Source organism: Argentina anserina, chromosome 7 (assembly GCF_933775445.1).
Source record: "Argentina anserina chromosome 7, drPotAnse1.1, whole genome shotgun sequence".
NCBI classification, from domain to species: Eukaryota; Viridiplantae; Streptophyta; class Magnoliopsida; order Rosales; family Rosaceae; genus Argentina; species Argentina anserina.
The window spans coordinates 15,025,181-15,043,841 of NC_065878.1; the positions used below are offsets into that span (position 1 = coordinate 15,025,181).

At 37.8% G+C, this 18,661-nt stretch overlaps 4 protein-coding genes across 4 annotated transcripts; all 4 read left to right on the plus strand.

Annotated features, from left to right (window-relative positions):
• Positions 1-8: 8 nt before the first annotated feature.
• On the plus strand, positions 9-1,640 carry LOC126803648 (desiccation protectant protein Lea14 homolog). Its single transcript, XM_050531418.1, has 2 exons — positions 9-355; positions 1,316-1,640. The coding sequence occupies exons 1-2, from the start codon at positions 9-11 to the stop codon at positions 1,638-1,640; spliced, it is 672 nt and encodes a 223-aa protein (XP_050387375.1).
• Positions 1,641-3,233: 1,593 nt separating this feature from the next.
• On the plus strand, positions 3,234-4,090 carry LOC126803984 (desiccation protectant protein Lea14 homolog). The gene is made up of 2 exons (XM_050531724.1): positions 3,234-3,521; positions 3,635-4,090. Exons 1-2 carry the CDS (start codon positions 3,316-3,318, stop codon positions 3,885-3,887), a joined length of 459 nt encoding a protein of 152 aa, XP_050387681.1. The 5' UTR covers positions 3,234-3,315; the 3' UTR covers positions 3,888-4,090.
• A 508-nt stretch (positions 4,091-4,598) lies between these two features.
• Positions 4,599-5,753, plus strand: LOC126803981 (desiccation protectant protein Lea14 homolog). The gene is made up of 2 exons (XM_050531720.1): positions 4,599-5,008; positions 5,188-5,753. The coding sequence occupies exons 1-2, from the start codon at positions 4,725-4,727 to the stop codon at positions 5,462-5,464; spliced, it is 561 nt and encodes a 186-aa protein (XP_050387677.1). The 5' UTR covers positions 4,599-4,724; the 3' UTR covers positions 5,465-5,753.
• Positions 5,754-18,016: 12,263 nt separating this feature from the next.
• LOC126803649 (uncharacterized) lies at positions 18,017-18,661 on the plus strand. Its single transcript, XM_050531419.1, has one exon. The coding sequence runs from the start codon at positions 18,017-18,019 to the stop codon at positions 18,659-18,661; it is 645 nt and encodes a 214-aa protein (XP_050387376.1).

The window sequence follows — 18,661 nt, forward strand, 5'->3', positions numbered from 1 at the left end:
TTTGAAAAATGTCTAAGCCGACGGAGGAGTCGAAGAAGGAGATTATGGTGGAGGCGGAGGGTAAGAGGGATAGGTCATTGATGAGCATGTTTAAGTCGACGGAGGAGGTGAAGGAAGAGGTTAAGGAGGAGGCCAAGGAGACTAAGACGGAGGCGTCGTTGCTAGACAAGGCGAAGAACTATGTTGCAGAGAAGATAGCGAATGTGCCAACGCCAGAGGCAAGTCTGGTCGATGTTGATTTCATGAAGGTGAGCTTTGATTCTGCAGATTACCTTGCCAAGGTTAACGTCACAAATCCCTATTCGCATTCCATCCCCATCTGCGAGATCGATTACACCCTCAAAAGCATTGGCAGGTATTTCCTCATTACACCCCCATTGCCAACTTTAATTATTCAGTCAACTCTTGAATGGGAATCAAAATACACATCGATTTGGTGCTGGTGTTGAAGAATGTAGGATATATGTATCTATATATGTATATGAAACATGTGCTGCCGTGCTATCACAATAGTATCAATATGAGGTTAGATGTAAAGAGTGAAAATTGAAGATTTGTATAGCGGAAATATGTTTCTGGCTGCTAGAGCTATATGCCATCGATCCAGCATTTGTTATTTCGCAAAATCCTACAGACTATTTTTAAATGGATATCTTGCGTGCCACCAGACGCTAGGATTTAATTTTGATGTCAAGATTTTCAAAGGAAAACGTAGGATATGTAAAATGACGTCATGTATTTTTACCCTATTAGCATATTGAACTTATTGCATGTTAAAAGGTTTTCAGACTTCACGATCTGCGCTCGAATTGGTATGGATACCACAAGCAAGCTCTACATTTGCTTGCTTATTGGTTCCATCATTATGTTCGTTTATATTGACAATAGGTGTTCAATTTACTGTTCATGAATTTGACACATTCATATTTATGTTAATATTCACATTGGACCTTCAAAATCTAAACTCTTTATCTGTACATGTCAGTCTCTTCTTTGAATAAAGATAGCTACAGTTTATGATTGCGGACAATTATGATTTTAGTTTATTAAAAATTTACAGTATTAAGAAATATATTGGCTCAAAATTTCAACTTGAAATTCGAGACATTGGAAGCCGTATACAAACTTAAAGAAGAATCTATATCCCTTTTCCTTGTCTTGGAAAAGAAGTTAGGGATACAAACATGGAACCTCATCCAAGACCACAACAAAAGATAGTGGGCACTGTCAAAGGATTTCTTCAATGTAAATTTTCCATCCAAAACTATTTTTAGTTTTGTTTCTGATCTGTTTAATGTGATATACTGTTGTGCAGTGTGATTGCTTCGGGGAGAATTCCAGACCCTGGATCGTTAAAGGCAAGCGGCGATACTCTGGTCGATGTGCCGGTGAAGGTGCCACACAGTATTATAGTTACTTTGGTCAAGGATATTGCTACAGACTGGGACATTGATTATGAGTTGGAACTGGGTCTCATCATTGACCTTCCCGTAATTGGGAACATTACCATACCACTATCCAGTAAAGGTCAGATCAAGCTTCCCACTTTAAAGGAGTTAGTATTTGGAGCAAATGAGGAGAAGAAGGATCCAAAAGAGAGAGAGAAAGATCGGAAAGAAAAAGATAAGGATTCAGATTAATAGCCTGAAGACCAAGTAACTAAAGGAAGTGTTAGAGAACCTTTGTTACTTACGAACGAATCAACGATCGAGCTATTTGTGAAAACTCTTATTGGTAGACCAAAGAAATAATCGATCATTAATTTGGAAGAGATCGTTATATGTGAACTCTCATTAATTTTCTTCGGTGATGAAGAAAGCAATCTACGTTCAGCCTTAGGTTATTCTTTTCCTCATCATTTTCTCCCATAATTACTTTTTGTTGAACCTTCATTTTGTACTTGTTCCAATTCAGCTTCAAGTCATGAACGCATGTAAACTTTCGGTCTATTGAAGCCTTGAGAACTGCCGCACCAGCCCTATATTCAACAAAAACAAAAACTTTTTGTCTACTTTTTTTTAAGGGAATTTTGATTCGAATGATACCCGTGATGACTAGAGATTAGAAAATGACTTTTATAGCTTTTAGTAATCACTGGAATTATTTCACAAGCTATATAAGTTGTCATATCAACGATAAAAAACATCTACATTTCCGCATTGAAATCAATATGTATCCATCTATACCAAATAAAGTGAGAACGTGATGGAAAACCTCTTATATACTGAAACCCTATGCTGGGGCTCCATGCCGCAGTCGAGGACGTCGGTTACATGCGTGCCGGTCATAAGACATCTTCAGGGGTGCCTTGTAAGTTGGAAAAGGCGCGGCTCTCTCAACTCTGATAAAGGTTTCTACTTGGGACCTGACTTTGAGGTTGGGTTTCTGCCTTTTTGGTTTAGCATTCGCAGCAACGGCAACTCATGCTGCTCGGGTGTGTCTGCATCAACGACATCTTCTGCTTCTCCTTCTCATAGGCATGTTTTGAGCTATTTGAGGAGTGACATCTTTAGCTTAATTATATGACTGCTAGATTAAAGCTACTCCCTGATTGCTGAGTAAAAACGTCAACTGTAAAGTCTTAGGCGTCAAACTCGTCAGTGCACAACTGCATATGCTTTGGTCTACTATCGTACAAGAGTATGGATCTTTTTTATGCTTTTGTTAGTTACGTTGCAGGATTAGATCGTCCGCTTGTTTGGACGTTGTTTTCGGATTTTTTTTCTTCTTTTTCATATTTTGAAGTTAGTTGAATAACGAACTTGTTTTCGTGGTATTACTGGTATGTATTGTAGCATACTCCTGCATTAGCTGATGTGATCGTATGTCTACTACTCTACGAGGTGTATGTACATTCTCGTTTCTCATAAACAGAGATTGGTTGCCTTGCCTTACATGGACTAAAAATGTATATGATATTTCTAAGCCAAAGCCCAAAGCGATAATAATCACCAATCGGATGGGAAAGGCCGTGACCACATGAGAGCAAGGCTCCCAGTCGGGGTCCCCTCGTAGCTGCCCAGACCCCGACTCTCTTCACGGTGAACGATAACGAGAATGAAGAAAATATCCAAATTGTTGTCGGCCGGATTTACAGATCTCTAAACATGGAGCCAACACGAGCTGACACGTACACCGTCACGCGTCTTCTAATCGCCACATGTCACGAACCCACATCTTCCATTACTATACACCATACCACCCTCTGTGTATAAATCACGCGATCACAACTCAAATTCCTGAACCACTCTCTATCTCGCCGGCTTAAATATCACCACATCCTCTTCCCTCTCTCTTTTTGTTACTTCAGAAAAAATGGCTCAGTTATTTGGCAAGGCCTCGAACTTTGTGACTGAGAAACTGGGCAAAGTGGAGAAGCCAGAGGCAGATCTCACAGATGTTGACTTCAGGAAGGCGAGCTTCGATGCTGCGGAGTACGTCGGCAAGGTCCATGTTAAAAACCCTTATGATCACTCCATCCCTATTTGCGAGATCACCTACAAGCTCAGATGTGCTGGCAGGTACCAATGACAAATTCACAATATTATTCCGTTACGTTCATTTTCTAATTGGGTTTGATTGCTTGACGTAGAAGAAAACTTGGTTTGATTAATTATGATTGATTTCGATTCAGGGAGATTGCATCTGGGACAGTTCCGGACCCCGGATCAATTAAGGGAAACGATGTTACTCTTCTGGAGGTGCCAGTGAAGGTGCCACATAGTGTGTTGGCGACCTTGGTGAAGGATGTTGGGGCAGATTGGGATATTGATTATGAGTTGATATTGGGTCTCACCATTGACCTTCCTGTGATTGGGAATTTCACCATGCCTCTGTCCAAGAAGGGAGAGATCAAGCTTCCCAGCCTCAACAGCTTCTTTGGTTGAGCTCCCCATGTTTTGAGCATCTTTTATCTTTGTATGTTGTGCTTCATATTAAGATTTCCTTTATGTTTGAAGTCGAAAAGATGCGCTTGGCGTCTGGAACACCCCGACTCCTGAATCTGTTCAGCTGTTTGTGAGTAAAAATGTATTGGAGTTGTAACTACAAGTCTACAAGGATGAAATCTTGACAATAAATTTATGAAGTTATAGAAATGAATTGTGGTTTACGGATTTGTGTGTACATCCATGCCAAACTTGTTTGGTACATGCTTTTGTGATTAACATCTGCACTATTCCTAGATTGTCACTTTTCAATAACTACCTCGTTGTATCCAACAATACTAGAATGAAGCACAAGATAATGAGGTGAATGCCACTATGCCAAATTATAGAACTTGAATAATTTTTCTAAAGTATGGAACTCTTCTTGTAAGAAGTCTTAGAAATGGAAAACTTTAGTTGTGAGAAGTATGAAACTTCTCCTGCAAAAAAGCTTGGTACTTTGTTCTTCTCCAAAAACATTTAAGAGGTCAGAGCAGGGGATAACAGTGGCATTGTACCAAAACTGGGCAATTTGATTAGATGGGAAAGGAATGAGGAATATGACTGTCCTATTAATCAAGGAAACTTCCACAAAATTGCTTCTGTATGAATATAAAGATCAAATTCTAGTAGAACTAGTTCTTTATGTATATTTTGGGATTGTAAAGAGGAGAGTTGCAAGGAAAGCATCATTTCTGTAGTCCAAAGTTGTGCATCCACGCATATAAATTAGCTTGACTTTGGCCATAGGAGCATGACAACAAAGCTCACAAAATCGATTTCAATAGATGTCTGATCATGTCTCTGTGTTCGTTGTCAACAGTGAAGCTTTTAAGATCTCTGTATTTGAAAGTGTGGGAGTTTTTGGGTATTGCCAAGAATTATATTGTGACGAAAGTTAGGGGTTATGTTTTGACGAGGATAGTTGAGATGCAGAGGAGGTCTGCGCTTATTGTAGACCTTCAACTCGAGAATATATACTTCGACTCCATAGATCTCCTTTTCAAGATTTCTGTGTACAACTCATTTTGGTTTTCTATGCCTGTCAGTCAAGCCTCCTTCAAAATGAAAATCAGTGGCAGGTTCGATCAATATCGTGTTTTTGAAATTAAAAAAAAAAGTGTGAACCATCGTGTGACTAGATTGTTGAACCTTTTTTATGAGATTGCGTAATTGTTGGCTTTCTTAAACTGCTACTGTCAACACCGATGGTTAGCTATTTAATTAAAATTCTATTTGAATGTTTCACCTTTATGTGCAGTGAACCTATACTGGGGAAACTGAAGGAGCCTGTGTATATGAAGGCAGGAGCAGAGTCTATATTGTTTGTGTTAGCGAAGGTGCCATTTAGTATGCCTATAAAATTGGCAAATGACATTTCTGTAGATGCAAACATCGACTACCGTGTCGATCTCCGACTCACAGTTCACCTTCCTATCATCGGCAACATCTCTCTACCACTTCCTTGCCAACAAGGTGAGGCCAAAATCTCCGAGTTGTTTAGCAATCTGATGGATCAGATCTTGAAGAGTTGGTGATGCATGCGTTGGAGCGGAAAACAATAAAACACTTCACTAAGAAGCAAATGAAAGTTGGTGCTTAGTCGGCATGAACTCCATCTTTGATGCAAGGGTTAAGTTTGATGTTTATATATATATTGATAACCCTTTTGGACTCGGGAATATCCGGTTCATTACTAGATGAGATTAAAAATTACACACTCAGAGTGATGTTTTTATAAATGATTAACAAATTCTGATGGATCAAAAGTATCTCTTATCACTTGTATTAGACTTGCATCTAGTTCTTTTATGCCATTTCACCATCGGACTTAGACTTATCTATTCTTAATTTATTCCCTTTCAAGTAGGATTAGGAGACGCGATACGCAACTGGATCACAATAATTTGGCCCTATATAGTACTTGTTGGACCTGGTAAACACATGGTTCTCTTGACATAAGATATGAATATATATATATATATATATATATATATATATATATATATATATAGTCTCTATCTAGAGTGAACCTTTACTCTGAAATTTCAGAGTGAAGTTCCAATTTTGGCACACTTTTCGGTCAAATTTTTTCAGCATGAGCGATTCAATATTTAGATATTTTATTCAAAATCATCTCTACAAAATTTCATCTAATTCGGACATCGTTAAGGTATTGAAATTAGATTAAATCAATGAATGAATTAAAACTGTTCAACGTGAACCGTTCGTGTAAATCTCAATTTTGAAAGCTCAAATTATTGTCAAATTGGATGAAACTTTATAGAGATGATCTTGAATAGCATATCTAAATATTGAATCGCTTATGGTGAAAATATTTGACCGAAAAGTGTGCTAAAATTGAAACTTCACTCTGAAATTTCAGAGTGAATGTTCACTCTGGATATGGACTATATATATATATATATCATCCAGGATTCATAGGTGAGGTGAGCTTGAAATTTTTTTCCTTGTTGGCTGAAATTATTAGAGAAAATATAACTAGTACAATAAATAGTAAGCAAATTACCTAACATATAAAATTTATTTTGATGCAAGAAAATAAAATAAATAAGGGTCTGAAAGAATTGTAGACACTATGGTAATATATCATTCAAGAAATTAAGAATTTTTGATGAAAATAAGAAGTATAAATCAAAAGTTATGTTTTGCTTGTAACCTAAACATAAACCTTCTTGTGAGAGAGAAAATGCAATTATTCTCTAAAGAATTGAGGTTTATTCCTCAAATAGATCCAAAATTTATAAAGTGAAGTACATTATTCAGTTTGAGCTCACTCAGCCTTTAATTAAGAAAAAATGCATGCCAGTAGATTCGAACTCTAGTGGGCTACATATTGGAGAAAGTAGTTAGCCAAGTCTATTACCCACTCATCCATGTCTACTTATCACATGTTAATTGACTTATATCATAATTCTTGGTTGGGCTGGAGCCCTACCAACCTACATGTTGGATCCGCCCATGTATGTACCTCCATTCAGAGGAAAAACTTAGAGGTGAAGATGTTCGTTTGGAAAATTTCGTAAAAATCCTAAACCTCGATCAACTCACCCAAACTCACAATTCTAATGAGAAGAGATTCACACCTTCATAATAAAAGGAGACGCTCGCACCGAGACAAAAGAGCACCAAAGTGGTCTCAACTCCGCACAGAACTCCTAGAGTTGTACTGTAAAAAGCTTCCCTCAATCTTGGACATCAATCGTTTCAAAGTTGTTTGTTCCCCTTGGAGATCCGTTGCAAAATTATATACATTTGCCTCATATTATAGTCTGCCTCAAAATCCATGCACTACTACACATATGGCCATCAATGGTATTGGAGGCATGACGTTTAAAAAAAAGTCGTTAAAAGACTTTTAATGGCGTTTTTTTAAAAGAAAACGCCATTAAATTTTCGAATTCATATCTCAAAGCTAAGTTTATGGCATTTTATAAACGCCATTGAAGATCTGAAAATTTAAGTGCTAATGTTATTTGATGGCGTTTGACAAACGCTATGGTAATAATTTAAGTGCACGGCGTTTGTGAATGTCATAAATATCAAATATGAGGCGAGTCTTTTATTTTCACTTTTGCGTTTTTCATTGTAAGGATGAATGGAAAAAAATCAATCACCCAATCTCTCTCTCTCTCTCTCTCTCTCTCTCTCTCTCTCTCTCTCTCTCTCTCTCTCTCTCTCTCTCTCTCTCTCTCTCTCTCTCTCTCTCCTCAAACACTAAAATCCTTTATAATCCCGAACCCCAAATCTTTAGAACCCAAAGAATCTCTCCGCTTTGTCTTTTTCTCGATCGCCTTCCTATTGTTCCACCCAAAGAATCCCAAACCCAAACCGATAAAGCTGATTCGTTCGCCTGTAAGCCCTAGATTCAATTTCGCTTCTTTTTGTAACTGAGTTCCGATTGCTTCAAATTGTCTGCACTATATCTTCCAAAAACAAAAAAAGAATATCCCCTCTCTCACTTAAGCATCTTCATTTCTCACTCCTTAATCCAAAAATTAGGGTCTAGCTCTTCTGCAATTTCATATTGAAAAATCAACAAGAAAGAAGAAAAAATATTAGTCTAAGAGCATCTCAATAATCACCTTTTCTCCCGTAAAATCGAAGACGTTGTCAATGTTGCCGTCTACACCAAAGCCCCCGATCTCGTCCTCTTCATCGTAATTCTCTCTCTCTCTCTCTTTTGCTTTCTTTGAATTTTGGTTCAAGTCTTGTGTGTGATTTGTGTTGTTAAATGAATAATCTGCAGTCGAATCATATGAAGAAGGCGATTCTGTCAGTGTTAACCAATGTCAAAGCTCTGCAAATCCTCGATAGCGAACGAGTCCCTACTGTTCAAGTTGATCTTCACACTAACAAAGGAGTCTTCCGAGCTTCAACTCCCAGCTCTGATCTTTTCTATGGTATTTTAAAAATTCCATGAATCAATCTTTAAAAGCACGACGCTGGTTTCTACGACGTCTAAGCATGCCATCCAAAAGCATCATGGAATGGTTTTCACGGCGTTTTCCAAATTTATTGATGTGGGTTCCTCGTGTGGGTCTGGTTCTGTGTAGTAGTGATGTATCATGTTTCAAATTTATTGAGCTCACAAGAGACAATACACATGCCTCTTTGATCCTATAGAGAAGACATTTTACAAAATCAAAGAATGTGTTTAAATATTTTCCTAATGCACACTGTGTGGGTTCCTCATATGGGTGGCCGGTCCTTTATAACGGTAGAGGTGGCCAGGGATATCGGCCAGGGATATTCGCTTTCAAGAGTTTGTAGTCAACTCCCAGATATTGGATCTTTTAGATCTGGAACTTGTAAAGCTATTGTTTCATCTAATCCGTCTAGCAACAAGAACATTCTTCTTGCTGTTTTACTTCTAGGTATACTTTTTTTTATTTGCTTTGAAAGGAATATATTCAAAGATTGATACAACCTATGTTCTAAATATCCCGATATATCGGTAAAATTAAGAAAACGATATTATATCCTCCATATCCTTTCAAGTTATCGGTCAACGCTAATTTCATAATCAAAATTTAATATATCAGGTCAATTTGATTTTGATCCAATATATCGGACATTTTTTTATTTTATTTCAAAAAATAATGTTATCATTTTACTTTTGTGAGGAAAAAAAGTCTAAACTTAAAATTGAGACAAGTTGTGCCTCAAATCAATTAAAAACTTCATTTTCATATAACACAAAAACTTCATATTCATATTCGAATGTTGAAACCTTAATCAGGGAAGGAAAAAACATCATCAAATGAAACCTCCAATTTTATATATGAAGCTAAATCACTGCATGTCTGCTTCAATCCTTATTTAGACACTTTTTATTATTATTTGAAACTATTTATGTATTTTTATTTGATACTTATTTGTAGTAAAATTCATAAATATATTAAATTTAATTAAAAATTAGCAAATCCAATATATTATGATATATCTTGATATATCCCAATTTTTTATATTTTAAAAACTGATATGATGTCGATAAGTGATATTTAGATCATTTGATACAACAGAAGTCCATAATATGAAGAAGTATGTTTCATAATGACCATCTATATGCATCATCCTCTGATAGATCGTCACTCTATGCTTGGACTGCAGGTAATCATATCCGGTTAGATCCATGGCTATTGAATGTTCTGTTCCTAAGGAATCATTCCATCATACTTCATTGGTTGAATCCATGATGGGTTAGATTTTTATGAGTGGTGAAATGCAATGACAACAAGAATCCCAGGTTTTTGTGCAGAAGCTTAATGTGACACATAAAAACTAGGAGAATGTGGAAACCCTAGTGTAGAATGATAATCTGAAAACCAATAATAGAATGTAGACACGTGTACAAATAAAATGTGATTTATTAAATATCAAGCGCGGGGTTACAATCTTTGTGAACTACTCTGATTCTATCTCCGTATATGACTTGGCTCAAGGGTGACGTACACTTGATCTTGAGAATTTGAGTTTGATTTGGATTTGGATTTGATGAAGAACGAGCGATTTGGCCGCTTGATGATTCTTCGTGGACTTGAGTTTGGATTTGAGTTTGATGAAGAACGAGCGATTTAACCGCTTGATGATTCTTCGTGGACTTGAGTTTGGATTTGGGTTTGATGAAGAACGAGCGATTTAGCCGCTTGATGATTCTTCGTGGACTTGATGATCTTCGTGGACTTGAGAGACTTCAAGATTTGTCGAAAGTGATCTTGCTCAAGTGATTTTCTCTCTTCTTCTCCAGTCTAGAAATCCTCAATCTCTTTATGTTGAAATGGGTATTTATAGTGTCAAAGTTTCTATTTTGTAGAATATTTTAATGACACTAAAAATAATAAATTCTTTAATTATATAATTAAAGCAATATTATTTTCTTATTAATCATGTTCACACGGTTAGAAACCGTCACCCTTGTGATTGATCCTTCAATGCGTTCAGATGTTGTTCTTCGGGAATTTGGACGAATGCGATCGAACGACGAAATGCAAGGTGTTGACTGAAACTCTTGACTCTTCTCTTCAACTACCTCGACACTGATATGTTGCACATTGGCTCGCTCCGCCCTCCTCATTCCTGAAATTCTGATTGGCTTGCTTGAAGTGAAACCGAGACCAGCTTTAGAAGAATCAACTATTGCCCCTTGCACTCTTAACTTCTTTTGTGACTCATCGAGTTCATGCGCCATCCTTGCTGCAGTCTGGTCGTCCTTTGTGCTTGATGAACCAAAGTCGTATCAGGCCTTTTCTAACAGCTTGTATGCGTTGGGATCGAACCCTTCATTTGTTCTTTTCTTGGGCAGCGATCCATGTTCCGTCTTACCTTGAATTGGTTTGACAAACCCCTTTAATGACTGTTTTGTGGGATTTCGGTTACTCACCTTTATTAATGGCAATGTTGACTCCTCCCTAAAAAATTTCACATCATCCTCTTCTAATCTTCGTGGGAACTCTTGTGACTTTGTTCCCACAAATGGAGACTCCCCCTCCCTTCGTCTAGACTTCGGAACATAGCGAATGACCGAAGAGGCATGGCTGGCTTTTCTTTCTGCAGACGATGTTGCCACTTCAGATGAGACTTTTTGCGACACTTCACCATGAAGCTCAATGTCTTTTGATTTGGCATCATTCTCCCTAACTTTAGCGACTTTCCCCGTTGAGGGTACTCCCGACCGGGAGGACTTCTTTCATTGACTCCTCATCTGTGTAGAATTTAGAATCCGCAAAGTATGATTCATCTTCCGTGAAAGGTTTGGTATCTCCTACCACGGTTTTCACACCTCCGCGATAGAACTTGAAGTATTGATGTAAAGTGGATGGCATGATGCCGTTTTCATGTACCCATGGTCGTCCCAACAACAAGTTGTATGAGGTCTTCGCATCGATGACATGAAACAAGGTGTTTGATTTTAGCTCTCTGATGTCCATGTCTAGTCTGATCATCCCTATCGCTCTTTGTCCTCCTTGGTTGAAACCTTGGATCATGAGACGACTCCTTGATAACTCATCAACATTGATGCTGAGTTGAGACATGGTTGACTTGGGCATGATATTTACTACTGACCCTCCATCTATGAGTATACGATTCAACTTCCGCTCTCGCATGTACCCTGTCACAAAAAAAAGCCGATTATGCGGCTTAGAGCCCAGTTGGAGGTCATCATCTGTGAAGTGAATGGTATCACAATATGCATCACACGCGCCACATTCATTCATGCTTGTGGAGTGTTTTCCTACGTCGATAAGCAACTCCACAAGCGCGCATCTCGTTGATTTTGGCAATTGCATAAAGTCAGAGAGGCTAAGTTGGAAATGTAGACTCTCCAATTGTTTCAACACCTCATTCTTCTTTAACACTTGACTTGCGCCTATTTCTCTTACTTCATGCTTCTCGTCTTCTTTGGAGCTGACTTCACAACTTGTTGCCATTGAAGTGACATTCGGTTGTTTTGTCGGCAAGTGTTCTCTTGACAAGTTCCGGCGAAGAGGCTTCCACAAACATGGAACAACTTTTATCTCAAAACGTCCTCGTCCGTTCTCCTCCCGTCATGGAGGTAATTTCTTATGGCTTGGTCGGGCAACCGGTGAGTTTGGTATCATACCTTTGCGAGTTCTTCTCCGAGTGACCAATATCCATCCTTCGTCATCGACATTAGAGGCAACTTGGAGGATAGGCGTGAAAGCAGGACATTCTTTAACTTCTTCGGTCTTCTTATGTTAGCGCGCCTCATTTGTGAAACAGAACGGTGCTTTTATCAGGTGAAAAGTGAGTGGAACTGGCTCGAACGACCCGAATATTACGGTAGTGCAATTGACTTCAGCAACGTCATCAACGTCCAGCTGAATCTTCCCTTGTTTGGCGAGGATCATTATCAAATCCTTAAGAACAAAGCACTTCTCTATAGGGTGACTAACGAGGCGATGATATTTGCAGTACTTCGGATCGTTGACTCGATGCATTCCTTCTGGACGTTTGCACTCCGGAAGCTCTATTATCTTGTTTTCGAGCATATCCTCTAACATGCCCGCCACATCAGAGTCTGGGAACAGGTACGTCTTTCGCTCCATCTCCTTTAACGTGCGTTTACTCCTATCGTAGGTTCGAGGAGGTTCAACCTTATTAAACTCTTTCTTATCCCGCGTAGAGATCTTAACCGGTGCAGTATTGACGACCATTGATTCTTTTGAAGGCTTATTCACAACCTTGTCAAATCTGCTTCCGAAGGCTTTGTATTTTCGTTGGTGGACCAGGGTTTCATTCTTTTCTTTATGACTTGCCAAGCTTAGCTCCATGTCGTGGGATCGAGTAGCCAACTCTTCGAAAGAACAAGGCTTGATTCCTTGCAAGATGTATAACAAATCAAAGTGCATGCCTTGGCTGCACATTTCAACGGCTGACACCTCTGACAGTCGATCCTTGCAATCAAGGTTAAGTGAGCGCCATCTATTGATGTAGCCGATCGCGTGTTCATCCTTCCGTTGCTTCGTGTTAGTTAGCTCCATCATGCTCACCGTCTGCCTCGTACTATAGAATCGATTAAGGAACTCGCGCTCCATTTGGTCCCAACTGTCAACATACTCCGGCTCTAAGTCTGTATACCACTCGAAGGCATTTCCCTTCAACGAGCAAACAAACTGCTTGACAAGGTGATCGCCTTTTGTTGCGGCGTTACTGCAAGTCTCCACGAAGTGGGCAACATGTTGTTTTGGGTTTCCTTTACCTTCAAATTGTTGGAAATTTGGTGGCTGATACCCCAGCGGCATCCTTAAGCTGTCGATCCTCTTCGTGTAAGGTTTGGAGTAAGTGATGGAGTCACGAGAAGGACCTCCTTATTGAGCCCGAGTTCAGTTGGTGATGATGTCTTGCAATTGCTGGAGTGACAAGGAACCAAGCGAGCTGCCATCGTTCTTGGACGTTTCTCCCTTTTTATTTACTTTGCTCCTGCCAGGCGACCCTTTGGTGGAGTTCTCATCATTGTGGTCTTCCAACTTGCTATAGAGCTCAGCGATTTGCACATCCTTTTCTTCAACCGTTCGGGTGAGCTTTTCAACTATCTCCAACAGATTGGAGAGTTGCTCCTCGACTGTGGATGCCCTCGTCACCAAGACCTGCGCATTGTCAGAAGAGGATTCATGTGTCATAGAATGAAAGTTATCGCCATCTTCTTTGGGACTTCTGTGGTATGATACCGTGCTTGATTCGTCATCAGAGAAAACGTCTTCTAGGATATGGCCATCTTCTTTGGGACTTCCATGGTATGATGTCGTGCTTGATTTTTCATCAAAGAAAACGTCTCCAAATATAGGGTCATCACCATGAATGGGTAGAAGAGATTGCTCACCTGGCTCCTTCTCCTTTGACACTTGCTTCTTCCCGTTTTGAGAGGCATGCTCTATTGCTCTCAAGCTCTCCAAGGTGATGACTGGTTGACGAGGCTTACTAGCAAGTGCCATGAACGTCGTGGGTTGAGCTCTAGCCACGCTCCGGGTGACAAGGGCAATCGGTTCACTCTTTGATTTGGAGGATGTTTGCTTGGACTTCTTGACCAGCTCAGCCTCTCTGCTTAACCTCGCGGTTGTGGACTTGGATTTCTTCGGTGGAACGACTTGGTTGTTCTTGGAAGCCATCGCACAAACGGATTTGATTTCTTCGGAGAATGAGATGAGAGACCAAAAATGTCTCACTGGGCGTGTCAATTTGTAGAACAATAATCTGAAAACTAATAAGAGAATGCAGACACGTGTACAAATAAAATGTGATTTATTGAATATCAACCGCGGGGTTACAATCTTTGTGAACTCCTCTGATTCTATCTCCGTATATGACTTGGCTCAAGGGTGACATGCACTTGATCTTGAGAATTTAAGTTTGATTTGGATTTGGATTTGATGAAGAACGAGCGATTTGGCCGCTTGATGATTCTTCGTGGACTTGAGTTTGGATTTGGGTTTGATGAAGAACGAGCGATTTAGCCGCTTGATGATTCTTCGTGGACTTGAGAGACTTCAGGATTTGTCGAGAGTGATCTTGCTCAAGTGATTTTCTCTCTTCTTCTCCAGTCTAGAAATCCTTCATCTCTTTATGTTGAAAGGGGTATTTATAGTGTCAAAGTTTCTATTTTATAGAATATTTTAATGACACTAAAAATAATAAATTCTTTAATTGTATAATTAAAGAAATATTATTTTCTTATTAATTTTAAATTAGTTATCCTCATAACTAAATTAATCAGAAAATAATTGACTTAATTATAACCGTTAAGGAATTTATTAATTTAATTAAATGTCCGATTACCATTTCGAATCGTAAATGACATTCAATTTTCGGAATCACGTAGTTTTGATTATGATCATCCGTTTATGTGCTGACACGAGTTTTATTCAGATCCGCACTAACTTTGTTGACTTTTGGCCATGTGTGCAATTTTGTCGGGCTCTTGGTCGATTTAATTTTTTAACGAAGATAATTTACCTCATTAAATTTCATGTGTCTACACCTAGGTGACGAAATCTTATTTGTGTTAAAAAAATCAGGCAATTTCATTACCTAAACGAAGAAGGATCTCAAAGTGCGAAGAAAACTCTGCATAACCTTGAAGGAGACCGAAGATGTAAGAAGGAATGTTGGTTCATGTACTATTTTGATTCCCAGCTTTATATAGACTATAATATTGTACAATTTTTACTAGTCAACAACTCTTTGGGTTTATATTTAGGGGTAATTCATTATATACCAAAAAAATCAACACTCATTTTAAAATAAACCCACCTCTACAACTCTTTTAATTAGGTTGAATGAAAAGAGAAAAAGAAATTATTTGATATAAGAAACTAAACCTGCTTTTGATCAAAATTACTTTTCTTGCCACTAATACAAATAACAATCAGATGTTTTTAAATCGCTTAATTATAGCTTCCATTCAATCCATGTTGCAAATTATGTACCAAATTCCATAAATTAAGCTTACTATATTAATATTTTAATCACAAAATTGTAATTCCTAGTCTTAATTTACGTTGTTCTTAATTGACTTTATGTCTTAATTACCTTAATTATGAATTATTTTTTTGAATCAATTTCATAATTATTGAGAAAATCATGTAACTTTTTAATAAAACTTAAGAAAAAGTTAGGTGAAAATGAATTTCGATTTATAGAAGATATGTATATATAGGTAGTTTTTACCTATATGCATAAGATATCTAATTTGATACTTTTTGTAGTTAACTTGAGGTTTTGAAAATCATCTCGTGTGTAGGAAATTTATTTTTATATTTCTTTTCGTTTGATACCTATGTATTAGACTCCAATTTTTTTTATACCTCTTCATTAGATTTGTCACTACATTATACCTATGTTTTAGTTTGAAGGTTATATTACTCAAGCTCTACATAATAGGTAAATTAGAAATGCAAATAACTATGAGTAAAAAACTATCTTGATCATAATAATATACCTAAAAAAAAGTTAACAAAGAACAAGATCACTATGTACCTTATAATCAGATATCATTCGTGCATGTAAAAAGACACTAAATATGAGTTTAAAAGTGAATATGCAAAACTGTTACTCTCATTTGAGTCATTTCTTCTGTTTCTCCAACCCTGTCTTTTCTTTTAGAGTAGTTCTCCGATTATCAATCAGCCCGTTGAGTCACATGTAAGAAAAACTATCGATGCTTGCCTTCTTCCCTTAATTTCTTTGAAGCAAGTAAAAGTTCTTCTCATGATTCATATGAAATGAGACTCTAAACTCTAGATAAAATATGATATTTTATCTGTAAACAAATTACCTACACATTAGGAAATAAAAATCTATCAGAAGTATATGTATATATATACACACACACACACACCTACTTAAGGTACAAAATCAAGAAAGTCATAATGTAATTGATTATGATGCATTCAAATCGAGCTAAATTTTAGTTTAATATTCAAAATTCAAACTTATGTTGAAATTAAGAAAATACCAAATTTTGCTTTAGTCAATCTGAAGGGCAAGAAGGTGAAGACAGGAAAAGAAGAATAAAAATAACAATAATAAATGCTTATTATACATATGAATTGGGTTTAAATCAAAAGAAAAATAGTGTATGGGTTTAGTTTTAAAAAGGGGCTCTAAAATCGGGTTTATCTCTAATTTTCTCTTATATTTACCAGTCGCTTATGATCAAAGATTCAAAATCAATATATTTACCCTATTTTGAAAACTCGATTCCAACCATCAGTGACTCAAAATTTATTACGGGTACTAGGGATCAGTATTTTATTCCTGTGACTGAAGTCTGGCAATCAGCGGCCAGAGTTCAGTGAGGTTCCGGTCTAGTGTACTCTCTCATCAACTTTATCTCTTTATGATTGTTTAATATGTGAGGGTAAACTAGTCTAAAAATATATATAAAACAATAATGTTTGTACTAATTGGGCAAATGTTTGGTTATTTTGTGTTGAATCTGACACATTTTGAGATGTGTCATTGAAATAGGCAAAAAAAAAAGTGTCAAATTAATACTACATGAACATTTTTCCATTTAATGACAGTGATTATATTGCAAGTAGAAAATTAGGAGTTCAACTCATGAACTAGTAGTTTTACATTGATTATGATCTTACTGGTGTGCTTGTTGTTATACGCCAAAATTGCACAGAATAATCAAGAAGTCGACCATAAGTGACCCAGCCCACTCGTCAACAAGTTGAGAATATTATGAAAATGCAAATCTATTAGGAAGAGAATCCTAAAAGCTATATAAAAAAATAATAATAAGAAGCAAACCCTAACCCTAAAAACAAAGTCAGAATTCATGCATCTTCAGATACAAAGATGGGGAAGAAAATGCGATTTAGCGGACGAAGGAGGAGGTCGCGCCTAGCAGAAACTGCATCAAAATGGCATGAGCTCCCAACAGAAATCCTAGAGTTGATCCTGGAAAGGTTTCCTTCCGTGGTCGACATCATTCGCTTAAAAAATTAAAACCGTCCGTCCTCTCTACACTCCAGTTTTAGTATAGCTTGGCCTTGATAACGTTAGGGGATGTAGAGCGCTCGCTTAGCATGCGAGAGGTACGGGGATCGATACCCCGCATCTCCAAACTTTTCGTCCTCTTTTTTGTCTCCTCTGTTTTCAGCTTCATATCCTCTCCACCTGCTCCTCCTCATTCTAAATATTAAACTTCATAATCTGCACCAGTTAATTTCCTTGTGGTGATTGTTTAGCAATTAAGAAGAATTAAGAATTTTCCAATGACAACATATGAGTGATATGACCGATCTTTATATTATATTTCGGTTTAGGTCTGGTGATCTAATCCCCTGTAAGACTTCCGATGGCTACTGTCAAAGTCAAATACCCTGCAAAAACAAGTCCATCGTTTTTGTTATTCAACAAAGGCAACGGCAATCTCCAAGAAAAACATCGTTTTTGCCATTTTGTGCTTGTATGTTTCATATCAGAACTTCAAAGTCATTGTACGCGTTCTTCACTTTGGCGCCAGCAAATTAGAGCAACAAAGAAAAAAGCACCCTCTTCTGTTGTCTTCAGCTTCTGAAGAACTGTATCAAAACATGGAGGGGGAGAAGAAGGAGCATCAAGTACGTATTAATCAATTGACTGGTTCCAGGAGAGTAATAGAAGCAGAAGATGAAGAGTTGAAGATTCTTTATCCAAAGGATATGACAAGAGGGAGGAGAAGAATCAAGTACTGTGGGATTGGAATCGCAGTTGTTCTGCTTCAAGTTGTTGTTCTAAGTGTGCTTTGCCTCACTATGTTTCGCTTTAAGGATCCGACCATCAAGTTGGATTCAACCACTGTGGAGAATCTGAACGTGGGATTGGTGTCTACACCCTCCACCATCAACATGACTGTGAGTCAAGAAATTTTGGTGAAGAATCAGAACTGGGGAGGGTTCAAGTATGATGAAAGTGCTGTGGTCATTTCCTATGGGGGTGCTACAGTTGGTCAAGGCACAATTTCTAAAGGTTCTATAAAGTTGAGGAAGAGCAAGAAGTTTAGTGTTGTGGTGGAGGTAAAGATTGAAGGAGTAGGCAGTGATGTTAGCTCAGGAGTTTTGGGTTTAAAGAGCTATACAAAGATTAGTGGGAAGGTCAATATGGTGGGTATGGTGAAGAAAAGAAGAAGCATGGAGATGAATTGCAGCTTGAATATTAGTTTGGCCGCCCAGAAAATCCAGGACTTCAATTGTCACTGA

Bases quoted from the DNA above. Each gene is read 5' to 3' on its own strand.
- LOC126803648 (XM_050531418.1), top strand. From the start codon at position 9: ATGTCTAAGCCGACGGAGGAGTCGAAGAAGGAGATTATGGTGGAGGCG. The intron at 356-1,315 runs GTATTTCCTCAT...ACTGTTGTGCAG, and splicing joins ACCCTCAAAAGCATTGGCAG to TGTGATTGCTTCGGGGAGAA.
- LOC126803984 (XM_050531724.1), top strand. From the start codon at position 3,316: ATGGCTCAGTTATTTGGCAAGGCCTCGAACTTTGTGACTGAGAAACTG. The intron at 3,522-3,634 runs GTACCAATGACA...ATTTCGATTCAG, and splicing joins AAGCTCAGATGTGCTGGCAG to GGAGATTGCATCTGGGACAG.
- LOC126803981 (XM_050531720.1), top strand. From the start codon at position 4,725: ATGTCTCTGTGTTCGTTGTCAACAGTGAAGCTTTTAAGATCTCTGTAT. The intron at 5,009-5,187 runs GTTCGATCAATA...CTTTATGTGCAG, and splicing joins AAAATGAAAATCAGTGGCAG to TGAACCTATACTGGGGAAAC.
- LOC126803649 (XM_050531419.1), top strand. From the start codon at position 18,017: ATGGAGGGGGAGAAGAAGGAGCATCAAGTACGTATTAATCAATTGACT.